Source organism: Schistocerca gregaria, chromosome 5 (genome assembly GCF_023897955.1).
Source record: "Schistocerca gregaria isolate iqSchGreg1 chromosome 5, iqSchGreg1.2, whole genome shotgun sequence".
In the NCBI taxonomy this organism is placed as follows: domain Eukaryota; kingdom Metazoa; phylum Arthropoda; class Insecta; order Orthoptera; family Acrididae; genus Schistocerca; species Schistocerca gregaria.
In genome coordinates this window covers 302,832,599-302,860,171 of record NC_064924.1, presented here as the reverse complement: position 1 = coordinate 302,860,171, position 27,573 = coordinate 302,832,599, and the positions used below count along the sequence as shown (strand labels likewise).

Here is a 27,573-nt window from a genome sequence, read left to right as displayed (position 1 = left end):
TTTAAAATAAACAGCGACATTCATGATTACAATACCAGAAAAAAGAAAGACCTACACTATCCTTTACTTAACCTATCTTTGGCCTAGAAAGGGGTAAAATATGCTGCTATAAAACTTTGATAAATTACCAGATGAAATAAAATGTCTTGACAGACAGCAGTAATAGTTTCAAAAACAAATTGAAATCATACCTCCTTGACAACTGCTTCTATACCATAGATGAATTCTTGAATATGAGTAAATAAATCTGGAGATATAATATATGCATTTGGCCATGGAATTAAGGAAATGGGATAGATAATAGAAATATTTAGGTATAACACTATAATGGAAACAAAAAACCTTGTTTCCTGTGCGCATTTCTTGTGCATTTGACACGTTCCACATCATAACAGTTTTTCTGTGCTACTGATGAATGGAATACGTAACTAACTACCTAACTAACTTGTAACAGTGGTCACTTTCCAGTGATCCTGTCTTTTCTTCGTCACCACTTGTCAGACCAGTTGCTATGTTGGGCCCTTCGAAGGATCATCTGGCAGTTGTATGCCTTTGCCATCACCTACACTTTTTCTCCGTCAGATTGCATGAACTATGTTGTTGGAATCATTTCCGAAAAGATCACCTGCACCACTGGTAACACTATTCACCATTTGACAGGTCATCTCCTCTGGCAACAGATACAATGGTTGGCCAAAGAAACTGGAACAGCTATTCAGGGCTATTGAATGTTCCTGTTACGTCTCAGTTGGTATCTGTCATGGACCACCCTCCTAACTTTTAAGAAGCTCTGTGTGAAGGCTCACTATCTAGTTGCACTGGGGGCTCTAAATCTCCTTCTTGGGAATATATGCCTCTTTGTACCAGGTGTTGGCAAACTCTGTAGCCTACTGGCCACCGAAGAGTAGCTGTCCCAGATTGGTCATTGACTAGAATTGGTTATGTCCAGCTACTTGGAGACAATTTGCAGCCATTCATGGACTTCATGTTATGGATGACAGTGCTCCATGTCACAGGCTTACAGTTTTTTTTGATTGGTTTGGAAAATTATCGACAATTTGAGTGAATGATTAGGCTACCCAGATCACCCTATATGAATCCCATTGAATCTTTATGGGACATAATCAAGGGGTCAGTTCATGCACAAAATACTGCACTGGCAACAAGTTCTCAATTATGGGTGGCTGTAGAGGCAACGTGGCTGTATATTTTTGCAGTGAACTTCCAATGACTTCTTGAGTCTGTGCCATGTCATGATGTTGCACTATTGTATTGTGCCAGGAAAAGGAGGCCCAACACGATATTAGGAAGTGTCCCAAGACTTTTGTCACCTCAGTGTATTAGTAGTCCACATCTGTCTAGCTTTGACCTTTTCACTGTCGTGAGCTTCCCCTGGCTACTATTATCACTTTATCAAAGGTACAGTACAACCAGTGTGCCTCCAACTGCTGGAAGTACAACTCAAGACTAGTCACCTTTTTCTTGCAATTCTTTTCCATTTTCAGACACAGCAATAACTTCTCTGCACAAGAGTTCTGACCTGCCCTGTTTGGACAAATCGTAACTTCACCCTTGTAACACTTCTGCATCTCCCCTTCTTCCATTTCTGCATGTGTGCTGTTGTCCTCTGCAATCAATAACAGCCACTGAACTTTTACCCTGACACATTTCTTCAGCATTTCGTGATTTTATGTGCCCTGCTGGAAACTGTCAACTATTTCCTCTAGTTGTTCCATCTCATTTTCCATTTCCCATGTATTAATTACTAGCTGTATAAGCCCAGGGACTGGTTCTGCAATGTTTCTACTCCAGTGGCAATCAGAAGCATGGCTATGGTCTGCACAGTCTTGTCTACTGGAGTAGGAGAACTGGGATATCCATTATCCTTTCCTCCCCCTAAAGTCCCTTGCTGCCGCATACCAGTTCATCTCACCTACACCATGCCTTAATTCTATACTCATACCTAACAAACACAAAACATGCATCTAATCTTTTCTTCCAGGTCTTAAATGTGTGCTTACTACTGCTTAATGTGTGCTTACTACTGCTCAGTGGTTTGTACAAATTTTTGTGCTCGCTCCTTGGCACCTTCTTTTCTGATTTTCCTTTCCAGTCAAAACCACAATACCTGGAATAACATTTGGACTCCCTCAAAATGGTTTTAAACATCTTGCATGTACTTATGTCATCCTCATCAGTGACGGAATCTTGATGTTCACTGTTGACATAGTTTCCAAAAATTGATATTTCCTAGAGATCTGGCAAAGTTTTTTTTATGTTCCCCTTTGTAATGTAAGAAGTTGACAACATTACCCAATTCCCAGCCTTGTATTGTGGCATTCTTGCAGAACAACTCACTGCTTCTTGTTGCTTCCCTATTGTCCTTGTATTAGCCCTGCACATCCTGCATCATATTTCCTTCATTACTCTCATGAACACTCTTAACTGTTTCTTTTGTGTTACCCATCCGATTTTTAACTTGTAGTATGACAATAGCACCTTACAACCATATACTACTCCACACAATAACAATCCTCTATTCGTATGCTGCCTAGAGTTGTACTTAGAGACCACATACTGTAAACAAACATCCCAATTGGTATGGTGTGTATCCACATAGTATCCCTGCATCTTTCTGTGCACGGTTTTCATTCCTCCATTGGGTTGAGGATGTAAAAGATACATCTGCAATTTTATCACACATGAAAGAGTACATAATTCCTAGCACGAATCAAGCAAAGTTGGTTTCCTGATCTGTCACTATCGTTTCAGACATACTGAACTTCAATATCCAGTTGTTCATTAGTGCTTGCACCACTGTTGCTGCCTGTTGGTTGGGCTTTGTAAATATTTCCATGTATCTTGAAAAATGGTGTATAGACATGAGTACATATTTGTTCCGAGCAGGTGTTCTATTGAAAGGGCCAAAAATGTCAATCTTGGCAATTTAAATGATGCTAATGCTTCAGTTGACTTCTCGAGTGGTACTCTTGTCTGACACAGATCTGCTCTCTGTGCATACTGTATCCAATTCTGTAAATATTGGCCCACATCCGACTTCCTGTTCTTCCACCAGTACTTCTCTGCTGCTCACCTGTCAGTAGACCTTCGTCGCTCATGATTATGAGTTTGCTGGCACCACCACTTGCAAACTACCGCAGCAGTCAATCTTGTATGCAAAACTGTGATTGCCTACTACATTGTTTACATCCACTATCCATTCCCTGTGCTGTCTGCTCTTCCTTAAGCTCAGTACCACCTATCTGTAAAACTTTTACTTTTTTACTTAACATATGTGCATTCCCATGTATTTTTCTAGGTTTATGTATGACCTCAAAATCAGTCCCCCAATTGTATTGCCCACCATGCCAACCTACTAGATGGATCCTTTAACCCATGCAACCATTTCAGTGCTGGATGAGCTGTTATCATTCAGAATGTTTTCCCATAAAGATGACACTTGAAGTAGATTATCCCATAGGTAAGGCTCAACATTTCCTTCTCGGTTAGGGACTAATTATTCTCTTCAGAGTTCATTTGCCTTGATGTGTAGGCCAGCAGATGTTCTGTGCCCTCTGTTTATTGAGACAACACACAACAAAGTACACACTTGGATGTGTCACTTGGAAGAATAAAGTCCTTATTGAAATTTGAAAATACCAAGATTTGATTCAATTCAAAGCTTCTTTTAGTTTCTCAACAACACACTGTCAGTCCTACGACCAAACAAATTTTGAACCTTTTATCAGTAACTGTGTCAGTAGTCTGGCAGTTTCCACAAACTCTTCTATGAATTTTGTATAATAATTTGTGACATCAAGAAATGATTGTAATTCCTTCACTAATTCAGGTACAGGAAATTCACGAACCTTGGGTCTGTCCTCAACCCAAGGTTGCCACCTCTTACAACACAGAATGACACATCTCTTTACTCAACATTAAATTTGTGGCTCTCAATCTCAGGAATGCTTCCCTTAGGGGATGTAAGTGCTGCTCCACATCAGTCACAAAGATGATTGAATCCTCAAGATATGCCAGGCCATCACAAGGTTTCAATCCTCTGAGAACTTTGTCCAGCAACCTCTGAAATGTCACAGGTGCCTTCTTCTATCCAAAAGACCTCCTCCTGAGTTGATAATGTCCGCACACTGGGAAATGCTGTTTTTCATCAGTCTTCCAGAATGACTTCTAGCTGACCGTAGCCATTGCTTAAGTCCATTGTTAAAGACTACACACACTGGCCTAAATTGTCTGTGGCTTCTGCAGTATTCAACAAAGGTAGGCATCTGCTATAGCTTTGGCATTCAGGTGTCAATAATTGGAACAAAATCTACATTTTTGTGATACAGCCGCTGATTTTTTTGGGCACAACAACAATTTAGGCCACCCATGGGCTATTACATTCCTCATTAATGCCACTCTTTAGTTCCTGATTGATGAATTCTTCCATAATTGGCTGCAAGTACCTCAGACCTCTGTACGGGTAGCAGTAAACCAGTGAAGCATTTTTTTTGTTGGTAACCGATGCTGCATGATATGCGTTTCTTGTAGTGACCCTTTTTGGGAAAAGCAAATTGCTAAATTCCAACAGTAACTCTTCTGTCTGTTCCATATGACTTCGCTATAGGTTCTTCACTTTCCTGGGCAATGCTGTTTGAATGGCGTTTGGCAACTGTCCATGGCCTTCATGGCTTGTATTCCAACTGTTCCTCCTCTAGGATACCTACATTAGCAATTAATAATCTGTTTATCAACCTTAAGTCCTCGGTGCTGAAATAATCTACAAACACAGATACAGTGTTTTTCACTATTTACCTCTTGATTGCATACAACACTTCATTTCACTTATCAGCCCATCTGATCTAGTGCTTCATTTACTTCCAACGTTTCCACTTTACACAAAATCTTTATTGTTAAGTTAGACTTTACATTAACCCAGAGCAATTTCCTGATACCCTGAGGTGCACAATTGTGTGAATTGAGTATTAGTGTGATTGTTCATGATTTGAGTGGCTTGTCGTACTCGATGGACCCACTTTGTGACATCGCTACACTGGCAGCAGTATTGCTCATTTGAAAAATTTTTCCAACAAGCTCCACCATGTGCTGATGAAGATCAGTTTTGTCACAATTCTCATGCAAACCCAGAATCCTGTCATAGCCTCAGTCACATGTGGCAGAATGGCTACACGTTATATGAAATCATGTGACATTTTTACCTTGCTTCACCCAGCCTGCACCATGGTGGGTTCCATTGCTTATGTTCCACCAAATCTGCACTGGTGACCAAAACATGCACCCCTGTGTCTAGCAATATCATTTAATTCTTTTTTTCCCTACTATTGCTCTGATCATACAGCCCACCTTTTAATTTTACTGGGAATGCCCATATGTGGACCTAGAGTTCTCTTTGGCATTTAACATCTGCACTGAGCGAGGTGGCGCAGTGGTTAGCACACTGGACTCGCATTCGGGAGGACGACGGTTCAATCCCGTCTCCGGCCATCCTGATTTAGGTTTTCCGTGATTTCCCTAAATCGTTTCAGGCAAATGCCGGGATGGTTCCTTTGAAAGGGCACGGCCGATTTCCTTCCCAATTCTTCCCTAACCCGAGCTTGCGCTCCGTCTCTAATGACCACGTTGTTGATGGGACGTTAAACACTAACCACCACCACCACCAACAACATCTGCATCTTTGCCAGTCTGCTACTTCTTCTTGTTACCATTATGCTGACATCTGCCACTGCTTCCACTGTCCCACTGCTGATGAAATTCCTTCTGCTCATGACTGGTCTGTTCACACCTGCTGTCAGCTGGTAACACTGTCCATGCAGTTTTCAATCCAGTTGACATGATAATTTCCTTGCACATTCATCTGCCAATTTGACAGCAGCAGGCAATTCAATCAGAACTACTGTCCATATTCTCATTGACATTTATGAAGTCAACCATCATAATAATGAGTGCAGCCCCTGTGCTGTGCCTCTCGTGACGTTAATTCATTCATCATAGAATCCTGCCTCAGCTCATATGTATTACCATTGATCTTTGTTATACCATCCACAAATTCTTCTTCTGATTTGATATGCTTCTGTGTTACCATGCACAACTGTCCCCTAAAAATATCTGGCAGTAGTGCTTTGTATAAAGTCTATTAAGAATGAGCCTGCATCTTTACACACATATAGTAAGAGATATCACCTTAGGTCTTTCACAATCCAACAGAGGGACCTTTGTCCTTCATGAAATGTTCATAAAACATTAGTTTACTTTGAATTCTTGACTGAAATACCAAAGAAGAGGCACGAATGCAGATTATGCATTGCATTTATCGAAGACATTTGATGCTGATTTCCAAACGTTGGTTCATCAACAGAAATGAAGTTTGGATACTCCTGTATGTCAATGATCTGAAGCACCACATGGGTGACTGGAAACAGGAGAAAGGTGTGCAGATACTGGGTTGGGCCTCATGGACACCTGATGCTAATCCTGTTGAAAAGAAGTTGCAAGGGAAAACATCTTCACTTTGAAACAGCTGTCAATGCAGATTTGACGTATTTGGAGGTCTCTTCCACATGTGTATGTGGGAAACCAGGTTTCACACATGCCTTGGAGATGCCAAGCTATTATTGATGCTGCTAGTGACTGGCTGTATTATTAACTTTATTTGCATTTTTCTTTTGTTCATATATGATGTCTGTATATGTTTTAGTTTGTTGTCAGATACATTTTTCTACTGATTAACCTGGCCATGGTGTTACTTAATGGACTGTACCTTTGAATCGACCTTTTTTTAAAAATCCCTTGAACATGTTAGCTCTCTTGAGATCCTCTCTGCAACATCTACATCAACATCAAAACTCTGCAAGCCACCTTACAGTGTGTGGAAGAAGTTACACTATATCGGTACTAGTAATTTCTACAGTCTTTCCTAGAATTCTCCCAATAAACTAAACTTGGCTATTCAACTTTCCTACTACAAACCTCATTTGCTCACTCAATTTCATATGACTTTGCAGATATTCAAATGACATGACCATGTCATGCAGGACACTACTAATGCTGTATCCAAACATTACGGGTTTGTTTTTCCTACATCTGCACTACTAATGCTGTATCCAAACATTACGGGTTTGTTTTTCCTACATCTGCATTAACTTACATTTTTTTACATTTAGAACTAGCTGCCATTCATCACACCAACTAAAAATCTTATCTTAAGTCATCTTGTATCATCCTACAGTCAACAAACAACTGAAGAGTGCTGCCTACCCTGCCCACCAAATCGTATAACAGCAGTCGTATACCACTTCTATGGGGCATTCCTGATGATATCTTTAATTCTGATGGACATTTGCTGTTGAGGACAATGTACTGGGTTCTGTAACTTAAGAAGTCTTTGAACCACTTGCATATTTGTGAACCTATTACATATGCTCATACCTTCTTTAACAGTCTGAAAGGGGGACTGTGTCAAAAACTTCTGGGAAATCTAGAAATATGGCGTCTGTCTATTGCCTTTCATTCATAGTTTCCGTATATCTTGTGAAACAAGGGCAAACTGAGTTTCACATGAGCGATGCTTTCTAAAACCATACTCATTGGTGGACGTAAGTTTCTTGGTCTCAAGAAAATTTATTATATTTAAGCTCATAATATGTTCAAGGATTCTGCAACAGACTGATGTTTGGGATTTTGACCTGTAATTTTTCAGGCCCGTTCTTTTGCCCTCCTTACGCAAAGCAGTCACCTGCACTATTTTACAGTCTCTTGGGGCAACATAAGCTTTTGCTTCTCCACTTTATCTTGAGTTTGCCACTGTTAGAAATTCTGCATCAGACCACCCTTACATCTCTGCCAAATTCCCAAGATTCTTCATTAACATTTGCTCATTGTCAACTGATTTGTCAGAGAAAGGAGCAGCTAAACTGAGGGCTGCTAAATGTATATTTCACTGTGGCAACATTACTTCTATCAAACTACATAACTCTGCATTAACTGCTGTCATATGTGTGAATCTTTTCTGACAGTGTACAAACTGCCTCTAGTTCTGCAGCCATTTTGAATCTCAGCACTGCCTAGGTAAATGCCCGTAATGATTATGCAATGAACACACTACTGATACTGATTCTTCATTCGATGCTGAATGACTGTTTAAGCTACATAGTGTACGTCTGACAGGTATTAGACAATCATGACCCCCGTTACCTCTACAGAGCGACACGTCTACTGTCTCCTTACTTTAAGATCATTCATCTTACAAAGAGTGCCGCAGTCAAGCTGCTTTTCTATGACCAATATTCTTCGACACAACAGTTAAAATTCTTGACACACTGTACTGCAGGATATAGGTCCAGATGTTGCACTGAAAAGGCAATATCAGTACTTTGACATCATTGAAGGCGACTGGTGCTGAAGGGATGAAGAGGGCACTGCGGTGTCAGTCAAGCAGCTGAAAGCTTCCCAATTGCTTTATTGTGGCTCCCTGCTATGGTTTAATTCAGGAAGCAGTGGTGTGGCTAAGGCATCCAGTAGCCTCCTGTGTATTGTCATCCAGCAGTGTTGACAGAATGCAGTGTCAGCTGAGCAATAGCTCATGATGCACCCACCTCTGTCAGCGATGACTCCAGACCCGGCAGCTTCAGCTAATTATGACTGCAAGTGCGGTGGTGAGGTATGTGCCTCCAACACTGTGTAGCAGGTGTCAGGTGGGTGATGGCCTAATGGCATTGATGGCCAGCAAAATGATTTTCAGGCCCAGTGCTGGCCTGATACGGCAGCAGCTCCAGATCTCTTTGTGTGAGGCGTACTGCCCTGTCGCAGAATCAAACTGTGATCCACAAAAAGCATTTCAGATGGTGCCTCAAGTGTTGCAGCCCCTTAGTAGTAGAGTTGTGATATAGCACAAGTGACTTTAGTGTAGAATGGCTAGGTATCTATATACTTTTGGGCCATGCTTGCATGGACTTTGCTGCACCTTACGGCATGTGTGTCAAATGCTTCAGTGGTTGCAGGTGTGGAAAAGTATCTGCCCCATTCCATTGGGGTACTGGTGTGTTAACTGTTTCCACACTTCATACCGTGGCATTGCATCCATATTGCTTCTTAAGGTATGTTGATAATAACTTCTTGATATGTCCTCATGGTGAAAATGCACTGCAGGAAATGATTGATCACAAGAACACTGTCCATCTCTACATTAAATTTACTATTGAGACAGAGAAGGATGGCAAGCTAGCATTCTTGGATGTTTTATATGAGTCGAAGGTAGAAGGCCGGATTGCTCGTTCAGTGTACAGGGAACCGACACATGCTAATCGATACTTGAACACAGTTAGTTTTCACCACCTGGTATAGTGAGTGCAAAATGACGTGGCCACTAGATGTGCAGTCGACTGGGAAAGCGTGCTGAGATCGGCAGCAGTGGGCGGTCGCTCAGTGTGCTGGAGGGGAAGTGCCATTCTGAACTAAGCCTATACTCACATTTTTGGTAAATATTAAGTGAGGTTGCTCCATATTCTCTCTTGTATGGGGACCATTAAAAAAACTCTTTCACCTTTTCTTTAGTTGCTATCTAAAAAGAATTCTGCTGAAAATGCAGCTATTTATTTTTGCATGATTTGTGAACCATTTGTAACTTTCAGAGGAGGGTCACGAGTGGGGAAATTTGAATTAAACCTACACATTTCTCTATTAGCCTTGTTAAAATTTGCTTCTTTTGCCAAAACTCAGCAGAGTTAACATGGTCTCTCCTCTTCAACATGTTGTTCAGACACAATTATGAGAGAATTCTGAAACAGTTGTTTATTAAGTTTATTAAGTGAAGGACTGAGGAAAAGTAGGGTTAAACAATGGAAATGGAGGGAATGTAACATCATGATAAAAAGTAAAGTTGCTACTCCCCATATAGCGAAGATGCTGAGTGGCAGATAGGCAGAACAAGAAGAGCATTACAATATAAGCTTTCAGTCATCAAGGCCTTTGTTGTAAAAACACACACACACACACACACACACACACACACACACACACACACACACACACACATGCACACACGGCTTTGACCTCTGGCAGCTAAAGCCACTCTGTGACCAACAGCAGCTGTGCATTATGGGAGTGGCATCTGTGTGGGATAAGGAGGAGGCTGGGGCAGCGAGGGGGAGGGATTGCAGGGTAGGGGTGGGAGACAGTGAAATGCAATGACTAACAAAGGTTGATGCGAGGAGGGTTATGGGAACATAGGATATACTGCAGGGAGAGTTCCCACCTGCACAATTCATAATAGCTGGTATTGGTGGGAAGGATCCATATGCCACAGGCTGTGAAGCAGTCACTGAAATGAAGGACATTGTGTTGAGCAGCGTGCTCAGCAACAGGTTGGTCCACTTGTTTCTTGGCCATAGTTTGTTGGTGGCCATTCATGGTGGGAGGATGTATGGGACATGGGACAGGTCCTGCATCTAGGTCTATTACAGGGATATGAACCATGAGGCAAGTGCTTGCTAGCAGGGGTTGTGTAGTGATGGATGAGTATATTGTGTAGGTTTGTTGGACAATGGAATACCACTGTGGGAGGGGAAGGAAGGGTAATGGCCAGAACATTTCTCATTTCTTACCACCTACTCCAGTCCAGTCACAAACATCACCTATCCTATCAAAGGCAGGGCTGCCTGTGAAACAATTCATGTAATCTACAAGCTAAGGTGCAACCACTGCGCTGCCTTCTATATAGACATGACACCCAACAAGCTGTCTGCAAGAATGACCATTGACAAACTGTGGTGCTTCAGTGGAAGCTTCAAACCTGGTGCCAGCCCCTCGCACCACTTGACATCTCTCAATCCCGTGGCAGGCTGGAGCTTCTATGAGCTGCACGAATCACCTTCTGAGCATGTTCTCTCGATGAGGTGCCAGAGGTTGCAAATGTGCCTATATAAGTGGAAACTGTGTCAACCTCGGCAATGTGTTTTAGTGGTGGTGGTGGTGGTGGTGATGGTGGTGACGGTAACCATGAAAAGCTCAAATATTTTATTTGAATTGCCATGGCTTGAAAACCAAGCTAATGTTATACATCTCATACCATTTTAAGAAACCAATTCCCAACATTGCCTCTACTGTCAGACCCTGTTCCACCATAAACACACAAAAATCATTAGTTTGGGACTCTAAATCTACACACACTTGCTCCTTCACATTGGCACTCTCATCACTCATGACTCCTCTAACCTTTACATTTGGTGTCTTGTGCACTGCTCATTTCTTCTCCCTGTCACGAACATAATAAATATGCATGTGTAAAATAGAAATCAGGTGTACAATGGACTAACCTACTATTAAATCATCATTTACAACAAGGTTTCACAAACTTCATCCTCGTCCTCTTCTGCTAAAGATATATTCCTAAGATCCTCAAACTCTACATTGCATGCTATTGCTGTTCTAGCACATTGAACTGTCTGTTCTGAAGTGGTCATTTCTAGTAGGTTACGAAAATCATTTCTATGTCATCATTTCTTGGGTTTTGTTGGGGGTAAGGTCCTCTGACTTCAACAATCTCTACTCTGTCCCCTTGTCTATCGTCTTGTCTGTCATTATTTGGTTTATTGTCATGTCTTTAGTTATTTCTTTGGTCATGTGGCCAATACTGAGGTTATTGGTTATCATTTCTTCTATCCCACGCATTTCCATTTCTTCTTGGAGGGTGTCTCATTCCCCTGTTTTTTGTTTACTTGTAGGTTTACCGGCAGAAAGTTAATCTGAATAAAATATACTGGTGCCCTCACTTCTCCACTCCTTTTGTATCCTAATTCATGCGGTACTTGCTGGAATCCTTGAATATCGTGCATGTTTCTGCCAGTGATCGTTACCTCTTTCTCACCTTCACGTGGGAGCTTTGTCAAGCAAATGTGTAAAATTTCTGATGGCCCATATGATGCACCTAAAAATCACCACCTCCCCACCATATCTTTGAAAAACTGTAAGAGATCTGGCCACCTCAACTCTACATAGTTTTCTGTCATCATTATTCCAATCTTTATCTGTTCTTGTGTTCCTCTCAACCAGTATTCTTGAAGAAAGGCGTATGTGAATTTGTCACACATCTTGCGCTGTCCTGCAATTGATGACATTTTCATCGCTACCTCCTTTCTGAAGTCAATATATATGAACCTAATTTTTAAACGTGTCCAAGATTTTGGTAATCTTCCATGGAATTTTTCGATCCATAGCTTTGGCTGTAGACAGTTTGCAACATCTGGGAATAAAGGAAACCTTTTTTACTGACACAAACTGCTTCCCAGTTTCCTACCCATACATGTCACATAATACAGTTTCAGACTCATAGTGGTGGTTACTGGTGGATCAGAATATGATAGCATTATGCTGATGCAGTATATTTTCCTTGATCTCCCATTTTTCCATACTTTTCACTTTCCTCTGATTTATGTGCAACATGTACTGAAATCTCCTATTTTGACATGTTTGCTTGTGTTTATTGGTATCATTCTGTCAAATGACATTTAATTATGATTCAATAACTGCTCCATAGTTTCCGATTAGCAATTCAACCTGCTCTACCACTTTCTTCATCGTATTATTCTTTGAGTTTACATACTCCTCTCTCCATGAATTAACTGCTTCAATATCTTTATTGATATCAATATGCTTTGTATGGCTCTCACTGTTCTTCGTATTAGTGTCAATGTTCTTAGTATTGGTATTATCGATATTGACATCTTTCCTTATTTCTTCCGTCATGCCTTTAGTGTCCTGCACCAGTTTGTCTACTTTTAAGTTAAGCTGATGCATCTTACTGTCTGAAGTTGTTCTCTGTTGCTCACATTTCTTCATGTGGTCTTCAAGTTTTTGATTCATGTCTCCTGTCTGTTTATTTAGCATTATGTGTAAGATTTTAAATTGCACCTTATTTTATTAAAATTATGCATCCCATATTTCTTAACTTTTTTAAAGAGTTCCACATGATTCTTAAAATAATAATCTCTTTTCTTTTGGTGTTTCTTAAATCTTGCATCATTTCTATCTTCACTTTGCTTAAGTAGATTTTCACTTTTCCTAAACATCTGCATTAGAAAACTGTGCTACTTAAATACAGTAAGTGATCAGCAAGGGCTCACGATGAACATCACTCTGTGCTGCAGTTTTGTAACTTGTAGTTTCTGAATTTTCTGCTGCATGTGAAGTTGCACACTCATCTGCTCTCCTGAACACTACTACATATACATTATAAGTAATTTTTTCCTGACCTTGCCCATATTCATGTTATGTTCATTCTGAGATGTTACTTTACACTGCTCACTGGTTTCTAATTTCTGACTATTTTCTTGCAGCATGTCCATGTCTGCAACACTGTCGAATGTTTCTAAGTTTCATGAAACTTCCCTCCATAGTCACTCATCTGTGCAAAACTTGTAGTTCATGCTCTGGCAAACCTTGTCATTTTCTAACACAATTGGTAAAGATCACACAAATTTGGTGTTCAAGAAAAGCTAATCAACCTAACATATAATTTCTCAGTCATCATGTGCAAACTAAAATTCAGTCCACTCCTAACTCGCAACATTTAGCACAAGCAAAGTAAATAAAATCCTCTCCAAAAGTACAGTGATGATTTTTCAGCTGGTCAACAGTGAACATATACCAACCTCACGTTATTGCAAAGAGGTTATGTGCCACCAACTTTGAGCTATGTTTAAGTTTAGTGACTTCATTTATTTGTTTAGATAGCAATGCAAGTCCTGCCAATTTTCACAAATCTGACTTCGATGTCAGGAAATCGCAGGTCAACAAATCCTGTACAGGAGTTGGCCAGAATAGTAGGGCAGGTCATCTTTCAAAGTGGAGGTACGTAAATAGGCCCACTGATCTGACGTGAATTAGACACCCTCCAAAACAATGGATTATGAATTCAGTGCTAGTAAACGAAACAGTAATTACAATCAATTCTGTTTATGCCATAAATTGACTTGCAAACCATTTGAGAAGTAATACTGATATTAAAATAAAACCTTGGCAAATCCGATAAAAGGGTCTGACATAAGATTCTGATGATCGCATAAATGGAAAAAATGCAGTCACAAAGTTGTACCATGGTTATCAAGACATTAGTAAAAAGAGAGATAGTACTAAAGAAGGGAATGTGTTGCATCTGTGACCAGAGCTGAAAGCAAAGTGGTCATTTGAATCTGAATGTAAGTCTTCAGAGCAAAGCTTTACGTTACTGAACTTCCATAAAAATGGCTTTCCTGTCCTTGTGCAACATCTCGCCATAACAAACTGAAGGTGGAGGCTGAAGTGGCAGCAGAATTGGTCATCGTGCAGCACAGCTAAGTTAAAATAAACCTGAAATTTTTATAAGTGCTTCGACTCATCTGTTCTGGCGGTATCAGAGGCAAGCAGAGCAGAAATCTGGCAGTGGAGGCTACTGATAAAGAAATAATTTTGTACTGAATGCTTATTAAAAGGAAAACTAATTTTTCTCCATTTTGCACTTGTTGTTCTGTTTGGATTGGCTGGGCTACAGATCTTCCAAGTGACGAACTGTAAAAATGTTTCTTAGAAGTGCTGATCCCATTCCCTAAATTTTTCTTCAGGCAGTTGGCCAGTAATAGACATCCTTCCATTTAGTACTGAAAAAAAGGCATCTTCCTCTTTCTCTCTCTCTCGCCTCCTGTGGCCAGTGAGATGGGTCCTTATAGGCATGGTACAGTTTCTCTCTGTTAGCTCCAGTTTATTTACATTATCCAATCCTGGAATTACTATGTTGCATAAACTTTTAGTTCCTGCAGAATGAACTTTCAAAGGCACTCCAAACTATGGATTCTCCCTCCATTTTCTAGATGTTGTCTGTAACATCTGGGTGTTCGATTAGAAGAGCACAGCTTTCTAAGATTTCTGCACAATAGTGCCTTCCTGGACCTTATTAAAAACAGAGTTCCTTCTCTTCCCACTTCTGGGACATAAAACAGTCAAAGCTAGTGCCTTATGCCACAGGAGATTGGATCTGTGTTCCCTGCTCTGTGACTGGCACCAAAGTACACTACTACAAAAGAGAGTCCAGTTGACTGCATCCCTTCCGGCGTGTCTTCCTGAGATCTGCTCTGAGGGTGAGTCCACTGGGACTCAGCTGCACGTGCAAGCACTGTCACCTCATCCCAATCAGCTTTCAATGTCCTCTTAATTGAATAAAATATGCAGATTCAAATAAAAATGTATTATGTGCTGTTACATTTCTTGGTGCCAATTAATTATTCCACTGTAATGGGGCTTCATATCCTGATTTTGTATATATTATGGGACATAATTTTTTTGGCCTGTGGTGGGAGGGGGCTTTTGGGAGTGGAGGGGAAGGGAGGAGGAGAACGTCACATAACGATGTCCCTAACTCCAAATGGACTGTCCTTGAACAAGGAACTAATCATCTTGCTGTTGAGTCCCTCACCCCCCCCCCCCCCCCCCCCAATGCCATATCTCTCTCTCCCTCCCTCCCCCCCCTCCCCCTCCCTCCTTCCCCCCTCCCCCCCTACACACACACACACACACACACACACACACACACACACACACGAGTTGAACTGAGACAGGAAGGTGTGAAGATGTGTGAGCTAACAGCACTGAAGATTTAGTTTTGTGTCATTCAGTTCATTTTACTTGAGTGTAGATTTAAGCTGTCCTGTGTTTGTTTCTATCATTTTAATAAATTTTAAAATAACCTCTACAGTTTTGTATAATATATTTGGTTTTCAATCAAATGTGTGCTATGTTGTTTGATTTTAATATCTCGGGAGTCCTTTTCCCCCTCCCCATCCACTCTCCCTCCTATTATTCTTTCAAAAAGCAGTCTTGATTTGAAATTTTTGATAGTTCTCAAATTTACACTCTATAAGCCAAAGTAGTATGCCTTTCAGTGCAAAACAAAATTTAAATAATGATTTAATCTTTCCTGGACATTTGCTCACCTATTGCATGTTGACTTTTGCCTCAGGTTGTTTGCCAAATGTTTAACAGTTTTTATGAAGTTTCACTACTGTGAGCTGCTGGTATTGTCAAATGTTCAACTTCCATTGCTGGTGGCATACAGGAGTCGAGCCCATGGATGCAGCCTCAAGGTAAATACATCCTAGATTCTAATTGTGCTGCATCAAATGACTGTTGCACATTACAAGGGTAGAGCCACAGCAGTAATGACCAGGGTAAAGCCCTCAGACGTTGGCATGACAGATACACGTAATCTCTGGCAGTGGGCTGAACTCCAGTGTACCACCGGCAATGGAAGGTGAATTTTTGGTACTGACACCCATGCTGCTGAAACATCAGAACAATTGTTAAACAGATCTTAATTTATAGAAAAGCCAGCAGGCAGTAAGAGAGAGAAAATGTAAGTCCTACAGTACTGAACCATTTTAAAACTGAGATCTCACTTTGTAAAGCTATCTTCTGTTTCTTTCCTTTCTTAGTCTGTTCCAGTGCCTCTACTTCGTTAGTTCTCAAACTCTTTAAGTAAAGGAACTTTGTGAAACTGTTGAATTAAAACTAGAATAACTTTTGATAACCTCATGCTTTTTAATTTTTTTGAATGCTTCATATAATTCTATAGCAACAACTCCAATTTTTTGTTTGCTACATATATTTGGCTTTTATGGGGTACGGAATTTTCAGCATAAAATACTGCTGATATGGCAGCAAAATTGTCTTTGTGGTATCTTCCTTTGCAAGGAAATAATGACTGCATACGAGTAAAAGGCTGTAACCCTTGAGTGCTTCTAGTGCTTCTTCTTCTTCTTCTTCTTCTTCTTCTTCTTCTTCTTCTTCTTCTTCTTCTCTCTTTTTTTTTTTCTCCATGAAAATGTATTCCTCAAAATATAAAGGTAAATTTTACTTAAGCTATGGTGTAAGATTTTTTCAGGGCTTTTAGGATTCTGCACTTGGTTACATGAAGGGCCTTGGAGTTTGATGTATTATTGTTAATATTAAACATAGAAATGTGAATCAAAATAAAAATTTGCTCTTTCAGGAGGTTGCAAACAAATTAGCCAAGTTGGCAGTTACTGCTTGTGCTCGTTTGGGTGGATATTTACCAGGAGACAATAGCACCCCAAGGAATTCAGTGATCCAAAAAGCCTTAAGCAGTCTGTTGACACCATACCTCGCAAGACAACTGAGCTGTGATAAACCAGCAGAGGTGTGCTATTTTATACTCTTTGTTGCACTGTCGACAATCAAATACAATCATGCTATTAAAACTACTTACAATTATGATTATAATCTGTGTAATTAATTGTTGATGACACTTCATTTAGTTTTTTTTGTATTGTAGGTTCTGAAGATATTAAACAGTAATTGTGAGTCACCATACTTGCTGTGGGATAATGGAACAAGAGCTGAGTTGTGTGAATATCTTGAAAAACAGAGATCAAATAAACTCCATTATGATGATGATGACGATCCCACATATGGTACAGAATTCACATACTCAGCGCTGAAAAAAGAGCTCATTGTTGGTGAAATTTTTGTTCGTATTTACAATGAACAACCAACATTTCCAATTGAGGTTTGTGAACTATTTAGTGTAAATGTCAGTAGCTGACTTGTGCATGTTAAAGAAACGTCTACATATGAGACAATTTGATATAATAATTTGTTCTGTTTCTCCTGCAGAATCCTAAAGGTTTTACAATTGATTTATTGGAATTTCTGGCTACTCAGTCAGAGCATCTCACATCCTTAGGAAGTATTGCACTCACAGTGAAAGACAAACAAGTTGTAAACAACGTTGTTATGGCTCTGGAAGCTCTTTATAATGTAATTAAAAATAATCCAGGTACTTGGCTAACATTTTTGATATTCAAATAGTATATGAACTGAGATTTTAGTAATAGCTGTGCATTATAGTAATTGTAACTATTTTTGTTGTTGTCGTTCTTCTTCTTCTTCTTCTTCTTCTTCTTCTTCTTCTTCTTCTTGTTAACATTATTAACAAGCCTTTTCCTTGAGGCTTCACTTGTGTATGCATCATATATATTGCACACACATCTTCCTTCCCCTTTTCTTATTCATCTCCTCCCCCCTCCCCCTTGCCCATTTACTCATCCCCCCTCTTTGTCACCTCCTCCTCCTCCTCTTCCTCCACCTCTTGTCTTTCTTCATATCCTTCTCCCTCCTCTCTCTGTCCATCTCTGTCTGCACTGCCCCAATCTCTCTGCTCACATCCTCTCTCCCCCTCTCCATATCTGTCTCTATCTCCTACCCTCTCCCTATCCATTCCTCCCCTTCCTTTCTGTGCCAATCTCCTCCTCCTCCTCCTCCTCCTCCTCCTCCTCCTCCTCCCGCCTCTCCCCACCCGCCTTCTCTTGCGTCCCCTCTTCCCGCCTGCCTCCTCTTGCCTCGGCCGGCCGTGGTGGTCTAACAGTTCTAGGCGCTCAGTCCGGATGCGTGCAACTGCTACGGTCGCAGGTTCAAATCCTGCCTCGGGCATGGATGTGTGTGATGTCCTTAGGTTAGTTAGGTTTAAGTAGTTCTAAGTTCTAGGGGACTGATGACCACAGATGTTAAGTCCCATAGTGCTCAGAGCCATTTGAACCTCTTGCCTCGCCTCTCCCCGTCCGCTTCCTCTTGTGCTCCCCTGTCCCTGTATCCATCTTCGCCTGCCCACCTCTCTCTGCCTATCCTCTCTTCTCCTCTCTATCTCAAATCTTCACCTGCTGCACCAATCCACACATTTAGCCCTTGCAAAACAGATCATTAAAACAACCTGATAGTACTGCAATACCACACGTGTCATGAAGCCTACATGTCACGCATTTGAAAACTGTGTTGTTGCTTCTGAAAGCAGCGTGCTCTGCAATTGAAGCCAGAAGGCAGGCCCATACGAACTCCAACTCAGCACACCTGTTGTGCAAGGAAGTTACACACTGGGGGCTGGAAAACTGTTTCTTATCCTGATGAGTAGGCTTCCCTGTAGCATGGGTCGATAAGGCAGGTCAGTACTATTCCCACACAACACAACTGTCATGCAGGGCTGTCTTAGTGGAAGGGGCTGAAAGAAAAGTGCTCTCCCATGTCTCTGCTCCTATTGGATCTGTAATGTTATAAACCCCATGATGATGAAAATTGTAAAGTTTACTCTTCATGTGCTAAACTTGGTGCTAATTGATCCAAGGATTTGGGAGGAGATTCAGGACACACTTACAGTCTGCTTTATATATATACAGAGTGTTCATTTTAACTGAAAATACTGAAATATCTCAAAAACCACACAATGGATAAAAAAAAGTTATGATTCCAATTTGTTTGTCTTGGAGGGGTACATCCAGTGATACCATACTCAACCTGCCATCCCTACCCCCCCCCCCCCCCCCCCCCTGTGTGTGTGTGTGTGTGTGTGTGTGTGTGTGTGTGTGTGTGTGTGTGTGTGTGTGTGTTTGGGGGGGTGGACCTTGAAATCTTCAATGGGAACTGCTGTTTTTTATTACAAATTACCATTCTGTGGCAAAATCTACATGTTTTGTCTGACAAATTTTCTTCATTTTGCCACTGATGGTGCTGTCATCTTAGGATTAGAAATGTGCACACAATTGTAATTTACGACACACTATTCAGTGGCCCTTGACTAACCAATGGAATGTGGTCCCCCACCTCCATGCTTCAAGGGTAGAACGGGCCAATATTTAATAATTTCTAAGTAGAAACCTCATTCACAGTGTTGTATTTCTTCAACATATGGGGCAGGGCACTACTCGACACACCCTATGAACATGGTTTGAGGTGAACATTACCCAGTTTTTCCAATCGGAGTAAGTGTTCAAATGTAGTACCACCAACTTCAGTACACTTATTGATCTGATTTTCAAATGAGAATCACAGTATAATTGCTGGGTGCTTATCCATGGGTTGTGGAGCACTGCCGCTAGTACAGCTGTTTCGTTAACTTCTACTGTGACACTACTGCTTTGTTTCCTTTTGCTGGTCTGTATACTGCCATCAGACATGAAGGTGGTCACGAGCGAGCTTTCTCTGGAAAGCATTTAGCATACAGGGCAACAGTAGCCTCAAAATTTCTCCTACATTCTCCATAAATCAGGAGCGTTTCAGTTTTTTCTTCTGTGGTTGCAACATTCATTGTCCACCTGCACATCTGTTCTCCAAATGATAGGTGTGCAGGCTATAAAGAATGCACAAATATTATAATAAGAGCCACTGTTTGTGGGGGAAACCAACCCCGGTGGAATACGAGCTTTTTTTTCTGCCCCGAGTTTCGAGCACTGCATTTTCATATATTATCCAATGAAGTAAATACAAATTCCATATTGTTCATTATCGAATGTAGCAGCATTTCAATGTACTATGGAAATCTGACTGGCAAGACTGTTTGGCATGTTTGTCAATATGGCCAACTCTACGCTCTGAATTTTTTCCTACCTGTGAGAAGAGATGGTTGCTAATAGGAACTTTTATGAATTTTGAATCACATGCAGTATTCTCTTCACCTTAAGAATAATAAGAATGTAAACATTTTGCCATGTATTCTTTCGTGTTTGCTGCTATCTCATTTAAATCCTGTCTGCTTAATAAACTACGAAAGTAGAGTGAGACAACAGCAAACACGGAAGAATATACATATCATGTCATGTTTATATTTGTATTATTCTTATGCCTAATAGTGATACAGTCCAGAAATGAAGCACGGCAATTGACTAGATTTTTAAATCTAAGATGACTCTAATTTCTGTGCAGAATGTAATGTACTAAAGAGGCGTCTGCAAAGTTTTTCAAATGGAGAAAATTTTTTGCTAAACTCTCGTTCAGAACATCTTCTATCATACGCAGTCTATTATTTGGTTCTTGTTGATCAATATCAAAGAAAGCAGTAGTGTAAGTAACAACAAATAGCAGTCTCTTGACATTGTTTCGCTTATGAGACAATTCCTGTCTTTTTTTTAAATAGTAAGCGGCAGTAGCAAGCACAATAGCATGCCATGCCGTGAGTGGCAACAGGCCGTAAACACACATTATCAGAATGCGACAAACAATGCATGACACAGTACAATAATGCATTTTCAGCTTAAAGTGATGTAAACACCTATAACAAAGAGCACGGCATTTATCAGATCAAAGAAAAATAAGCAATCAATTCAAACCAGACGAAGCACGTGAAAAAGGAAGGGTACCCGTATAAATACGGACGGAGCGCCTGACACACAGCAATGGCTACCTGGTAAAGCTTAACTGCTAAGCTTACAACTCTAACCAAACTACTGTAGCTGTATCATCATTCATTCGACCTAAAATGTGTCTCATATTACAATGGACCAAGTTTGTTTCAGTTTGGAGGTGCGGCCTAAGACTTTTCTCTCCCCTTGAATTTCGAGTCTCAAATTTCAGGTGTGGCTTAGATTCGAGTAAATACAGTATTTTGTGAAGTGTGCTGGCCCATATTGTCAGCATATTGAAGTGTGCTGGCCCATATTGTCAGCATATTGAAGTGTGCTGGCCCATATTGTCAGCATATTGAAGTGTGCTGGCCCATATTGTTAGCATATTGAAGTGTGCTGGCCCATATTGAATCTGCCTGATAGATTAACAATAATGGCTGGTGAGCTGGTCATGCTGGATGGGATGTTGTGGCAGTTTCCCACATCCGAGTAGGTTAATACCACAGTTTCCCACATCCGAGTAGGTTAATACCACAGGTATGGTGGGGTACACTTTTCTATTCCGAGGTGATGCTGGGGTTGACAGGAAGCATATCTGGCTACTCGTATTACCAGCACTGGCAAACTCGGATTAACATGCTGACCCTGTGTAGGCCACAAAAAAAAAATAAAAAATTACCAAGTTATTCCATTAGCATTTGTGGATGTTTCCCATTGTTATAATGAAAGTTGATAATGAGACAACTGTAGAATTGGTCAAACAATTTGATGATTTAATAATCACTTTTATGTTACAGGTGTAGAAATTCAATGTATTGGTCACTTCCGACTACTATTTGGTCTGCTTAATGTTGATAGCTGCAAACCTGTACAGAAGTGGAGTCTGAATGTTGTATCAAATGTTACAAGAAATCAAGAATGTGTTAATGATATAGCTGCTTCTGAGGTGGTTGTATATCTGCTGCTTGCTCTGAACGGCTTGCCAGATGACCAAGCACTGGTGCTTGATACATTACATGCTCTTGTTTCAACAACTAAAATAGTAAAGGATGCTTTGAACAAAGGTAAGTATGCACAGAAGAGGAACACTCCTTACATAGTAATGGAGAGTACTCATGATGCCTAATTCAATACTTCTGCTTCTTTCACAAGAGTGTGAAAAGCTTTTTGTTAATGGTGCACAAAATTTCTGCAGTAAGAGTGTTTTTGATTTATATGTCAGGTAGATTCTGAAGTGCATCCTCTCTAGTCACATTAAAAACTTGATTTGTTAAAAAATATATTTGGTAGTGACCCTGATGATACTGACAGTGTAACACCTCCTACTCTCATTTTTCAGGATTAAAGGCAATACTACATTACTTCTGCTCATCTGCTCAGAGACTGTTTATCGATTATTCTTCCCCACTTGAAAAATGAAAAGTAATTAGTTGCTTTATTGTAACAATGATTTAGAAGTTAAGAATTGCATTGTGATACAGACAACACAGGCTGTAATTCACCACAAGTAATTATACCAAATATAAAAACACAAGAATTGCTTCACACTGAAAGTTCACATTTGCTATAAATACGATATGAATGATTAACAGAACATAAACCTGCATCTTAAGTGCTCCTGACCAACTGCTCCAATCAAAATATTCTACCCAACATGTGCACAGTGAGAAAACAATAAGAAGTCATAAAACTGTGTTGGTAGGAAAAGAGAGCCCCCCACGAACAATGGACCTTGCCATTGGTGGGGAGAATTGTGTGCCTCCGCCATACAAATAGCCGTACTGAAGGTGCAACCACAATGGAGGGGAATTTGTCGACAGGCCAGACAAACACGTGGTTCCTGAAGAGGGGCAACAGCTTGCAACAGTCTGGATCATTGACTGAACTGGCCTTGCAACACCAACAAAAACAGCATCACTGTCCTGGTACTGTGAATGGCTGAAAGCAAGGGGAAACTATAGCTGTAATTTTTCCTGAGGGGAGGTAAAATAGTCCCCCATTCAAATATACGGATGGGGACTACTCAGGAGAATGTAGTTATCTGGAAAAACAAAACTGGCATTCTGCAGATTGGAGCATGGAATGTCGGCCCCCTTAATTGGGCAGGTAGGTTAGAAAATTGCAGGTAGGTTAGTAAATTGCAGGTAGGTTAGAAAATTTACACAGGGAAATGGATAGGTGAAAGTTAGATATAGTGGGAATTAATGAATTTAGGTGGCAGGAGGAACGGGACAGCTCGTAGGTGAATACAGGGCTACAAATACAACATCAAATATGGGTACTGCAGGAGTTGATTCAGTAATGAATAAAAAATAAGAAAGTGGATAAGCTACTGCTAACAGCATAGTGAATGCATTATTGTAGCCAAGATAAACATGAAGCCCACACCCACCACAGTAGTAAAAGCGTTTACGCCAACTAGCTCTGCAGATGATGAAGATACTGAAGAAATGTACGATGAGATAAAAAAGAAATTATTCAGATAGTGAAGAGAGACAAATATTTAATAGTCATGGGAGACTGGAATGCAGTAGTAGGAAATGGAAGAGAAGGAAAAGTAGTAGGTGAATATGGACTGGGAGTATGGAACGGAGGAGGAAGCTGTCCGGTAGAATTTTGCATAGAGCGTAACTTAATCATCGCTAACACTTGATTCATGAATCGTGAAAGGAGGTTGTATTTGTGGAAAAGACCTGGAGACACCAGAAGGCCTCAGATTGATTACATAGTAGTAAGACAAAGATATAGGGACCAGGTTTTTAAACTGTAAGATATTTCCAAGGGCATATCTGGACTTCGACCACAGTTTATTGCTTATGAATTGCAGATTAAACTGAAGAAACTGCAGAAAGGTACAAATTTAAGGTGATGAGGTCTGGATAAAGTGAAAAAAATCAGAGGTTTTAGGGAATTTCAGAGGGAGCATTAGGGAATGATTGACAAGAACAGGGGAAAGGAACACAATGGAAGACGAATGGGTAGCTTTGAGAGATGAAAGAGTAAAGGCAGCAGAGGGTCATGTAGGTAAAAAGACAAAGGCTAGTAGATATCCTTGGGTAACACAAGAGATATTGAATTTAATTGATTAAAGGAGAAAATATAAAAATGCAGCAAATAAAGTTAGAGGAAAGGAATACAAATGTACAAAAAATGATATTGACTGGAAGTGCAAAATGCCTAAGCAGGAATGGCTAGAGGACAAATGTAAGGATGTAGAAGCATACATCACTAGGGGTAGATACATGCTGCCTACAGGAGAATTAAAGTGTCCTTTCCAGAAAAGAGAACTGCCTGTAGGAATATAAAGAGCTCAGGTGGAAAACCAGTCCTAAGCAAAAATGGGAAAGCATAAAGGAGGAAGGAGTATATAGAGGGCTATCAAAGGTCGATGTACTTGAGGGCAATATTATGGAAAAGAAAGTGGACATAGATGAAGATGATATGGGAGATACTGCGTGAAGAATTTGACTGAGTTCTGGAACACCTAAGTTGAAACAAGGCCCCAGGAGTAGACAACGTTCCGTTAGAATACTGATGGCCTTGGGAGGACCAGCCATGTTAAAACTCTTCCTTATGATGAGAAAGATGTATGAGACAGACAAAATACCCTCAAACTTCAAGGAGAATATAATAATACCAATTGCAAAAAAAAAGAAAAAAAAAAAGGTGCTGACAGGTGTGAAAATTATCTAACTATCAGTTTACTAAATCATGGTTGCAAAATACTAAGATGAATGGTAAATCTGCTAGAAGCCGATCTCGGGGAGGATCAGTTTGGATTCTGTAGAAATTTAGGAACATCTGAGACAATACTGACCCTTTGACTTGTCTTAGAAGATAGGTTAAGGAAGGGCAAACCTACGTTTATAGCATTTGTGGACTGAAAGAAAGATTTGACATTGTTGACCCTTTCAAATTCTGAAGGTGGCAGGGGTAAAATACAGGGTGCATAAGGCTATTTACAATTTCTGCAGAAACCAGATAGCAGTTATAAGAGTTGAGGGGGCACAAAGGGGTAGCAGTGATTGAGAAGGGAGTGAGATGGGGTCATAGCCTATCCCCGGTGTTATTCAGTCTCTCTATTGAGAAAGAAGTGAGGGAACAAAAGAAAAACTTGGAGTAGGAATTAAAATCCAGGGAGAAGAAATATAAACCTTGAGGTTTGGCAATGGCATTGGAATTCCATCAGACCCAGCAAAGGACTTGGAAGAACAATTAAACGGGCTGGACCGTGACTTGAAAGTGGAATATAAGATGAAAATCAACAAAAGCAAAATGAGGATAATGGAATGTAGTTGAATTAAATCAAGTGATGCTAAGGGAAATATATTAATAAATGATACAATTAAAGTAGTAGATTAGTTTTGTTATTTGGGTAGCAAAGTAACTGATGATGGTTGAAGAAGAGAGGATAAAAATGTAGACTGGCGACGGTAAGGAAAGTGCTTCTGAAGAAGAGAGATTTGTTAACATAGAGTATAGAGTTAAGTGTCGGGAAGTCTCTTTCTGAAAGTATTTGTATGGAGTGTAGCCATATATGAAAGTGAAACATGGGCCATAAGCAGTCTAGACAAGAAGAGAATAAGAATCTTTTGGAATGTGGTGCACAGAATAATGCTGAAAATTAGATGCGTAGATCATTTAACTAATATGGAGTTACTGAATAGACTTGGTCACAACTTCACTAGAAGAATGACACACACACACACACACACACACACACACACACAACACTTCCAGCACATGGACCACATACGAATTTCTTGCACTGCAATCACAGATTTTTAGTTTTGTACAAACTTTTGCATCCTCCTATATGGCAGGTCTTGTGTGCCAGTACTGTACATATTTCAGTGGTGACAATGAATGTATGAACAAGTTCTTTCCTTGGTTTTACATACACAGAGGAAAGTTCTTTTGCTAATTTGAAAAGAAACATTCACTGGGTAAGTTTTCCTCCTGTTGTCTCTGTGCAAAGGATCCAGGCGTTGATTCCAACATAGTCTTAGATGTTGAAAAATGTGCAGAGACCACCTGTGGCAGCCAAACTTGACAATGTACAGATGAGACATCTGATCCCGAATATTAATCCCAAATTTAGTGAAATTGTAGAAGCTCGCAGTTTCAGGGAGTATCTTCTGTGTTTGTCCATCCACTGCAACTTACTGGTTCATTTTGCTCTATAGAAGAATATTTTTCGTGCTGTTCCCCTGATAGGGAGTAATTGTTCTGTCATCAGATTTATATAAAATAATATCATACAGAATCTGGCAATGGACTTCACAGATGGAGGCACTTCTCCTCACGTTTTCTTTAGTATACCGACCATGGTTGTGTTCTCCTGCTTCAGCTGCTGTGGAAGACGTTTGGCTGTGAAAAATTGACGCATGTTACTTTTCTTCCTTTCAAAGTATAAGTTTGCATGAGACATGTAACAGCATGCTCTGCAACAGTTATGTTAGTAAGACTTTCATTCTGTTTACCCAAGTAAAAAAATCCATTCACCATATATTTACTATTGTCATTTGCTGCAAGCCAGAACTTCAAACCAAATTTGTCTAGTTCATTACTTGTGTATCAACAATGTAAGAAAAGACAGGTTGCTACTTAATGTAAAGAAGACAGGTCAAGCTGCAGGCAGGCAGAATTAAGACACTTAAACTATTTATCAAAGGTATCTGGACACCCCCAAAAACATAAGTTTTTCGTGATAGGTGCATTGTGCTGCCACCCACTGTCAGGTACTCCATATCAGTGACCTCAGTAGTCATTAGACACTTTCCTGAGAGCAGAATGAGGTACACTGGGGAACTCTCAGACTTCGAAGCTGGTCAGTCGAGTTGGATGTTACTTAGGTCATATGTCTGTATGTGAGATTTCCACACTCCTAAACATCCCTAGTTCCACTGTTTCTGATGTGATTGTGAAATGGAAATGTGAAATCACACTTACAGCTCAAAAGTATACAGGCTGACCTCCTGTATTGACTGACAGAGACTGCTGACAGTGAAGAGAGTCGTAATGTGTATAGAGGCAGGTGTATGTGCAGACCATTATACAGGAATTCCAAACTGCATCAGGATCCACTGCAAGTACTATGACAGTTAGGTGGGAGGTTAGAAAACTTTGGATTTCATGATCAATCAGCTGCTCATAAGCCACACATCATGCTGGTAAATGCCGACGCCTCTCTTGGTGTAAGGAGTGTAAATATTGGATGATCGAAAAGTGGAAAAAATGTCGTGTGGAAGGACGACTCACGGTACACAATGCTGAGATCTGATGGCAGGGTGTGGGAATGGCAAAAGCCTGATGAATGTCATCTGCCAATGTGTGTAGAGTCGAAAGTGAAATGGTGTGGTCATGTTTTTTGTGGAGGAGGCTTGCACCCCTTGTTGTTTTG

At 40.4% G+C, this 27,573-nt stretch overlaps 1 protein-coding gene across 1 annotated transcript in view; it reads left to right on the top strand.

Moving 5' to 3' along the window:
- LOC126273173 (dnaJ homolog subfamily C member 13) overlaps positions 1-27,573 on the top strand; it is a 337,754-nt gene that overhangs the window by 244,540 nt on the left and 65,641 nt on the right. The window contains exons 27-30 of the mRNA XM_049976652.1: positions 17,033-17,200; positions 17,336-17,569; positions 17,677-17,839; positions 21,968-22,234. Of these exons, the coding sequence (XP_049832609.1) occupies positions 17,033-17,200; positions 17,336-17,569; positions 17,677-17,839; positions 21,968-22,234 (832 nt within the window). The remainder of the gene's footprint in view (positions 1-17,032; positions 17,201-17,335; positions 17,570-17,676; positions 17,840-21,967; positions 22,235-27,573) is intronic.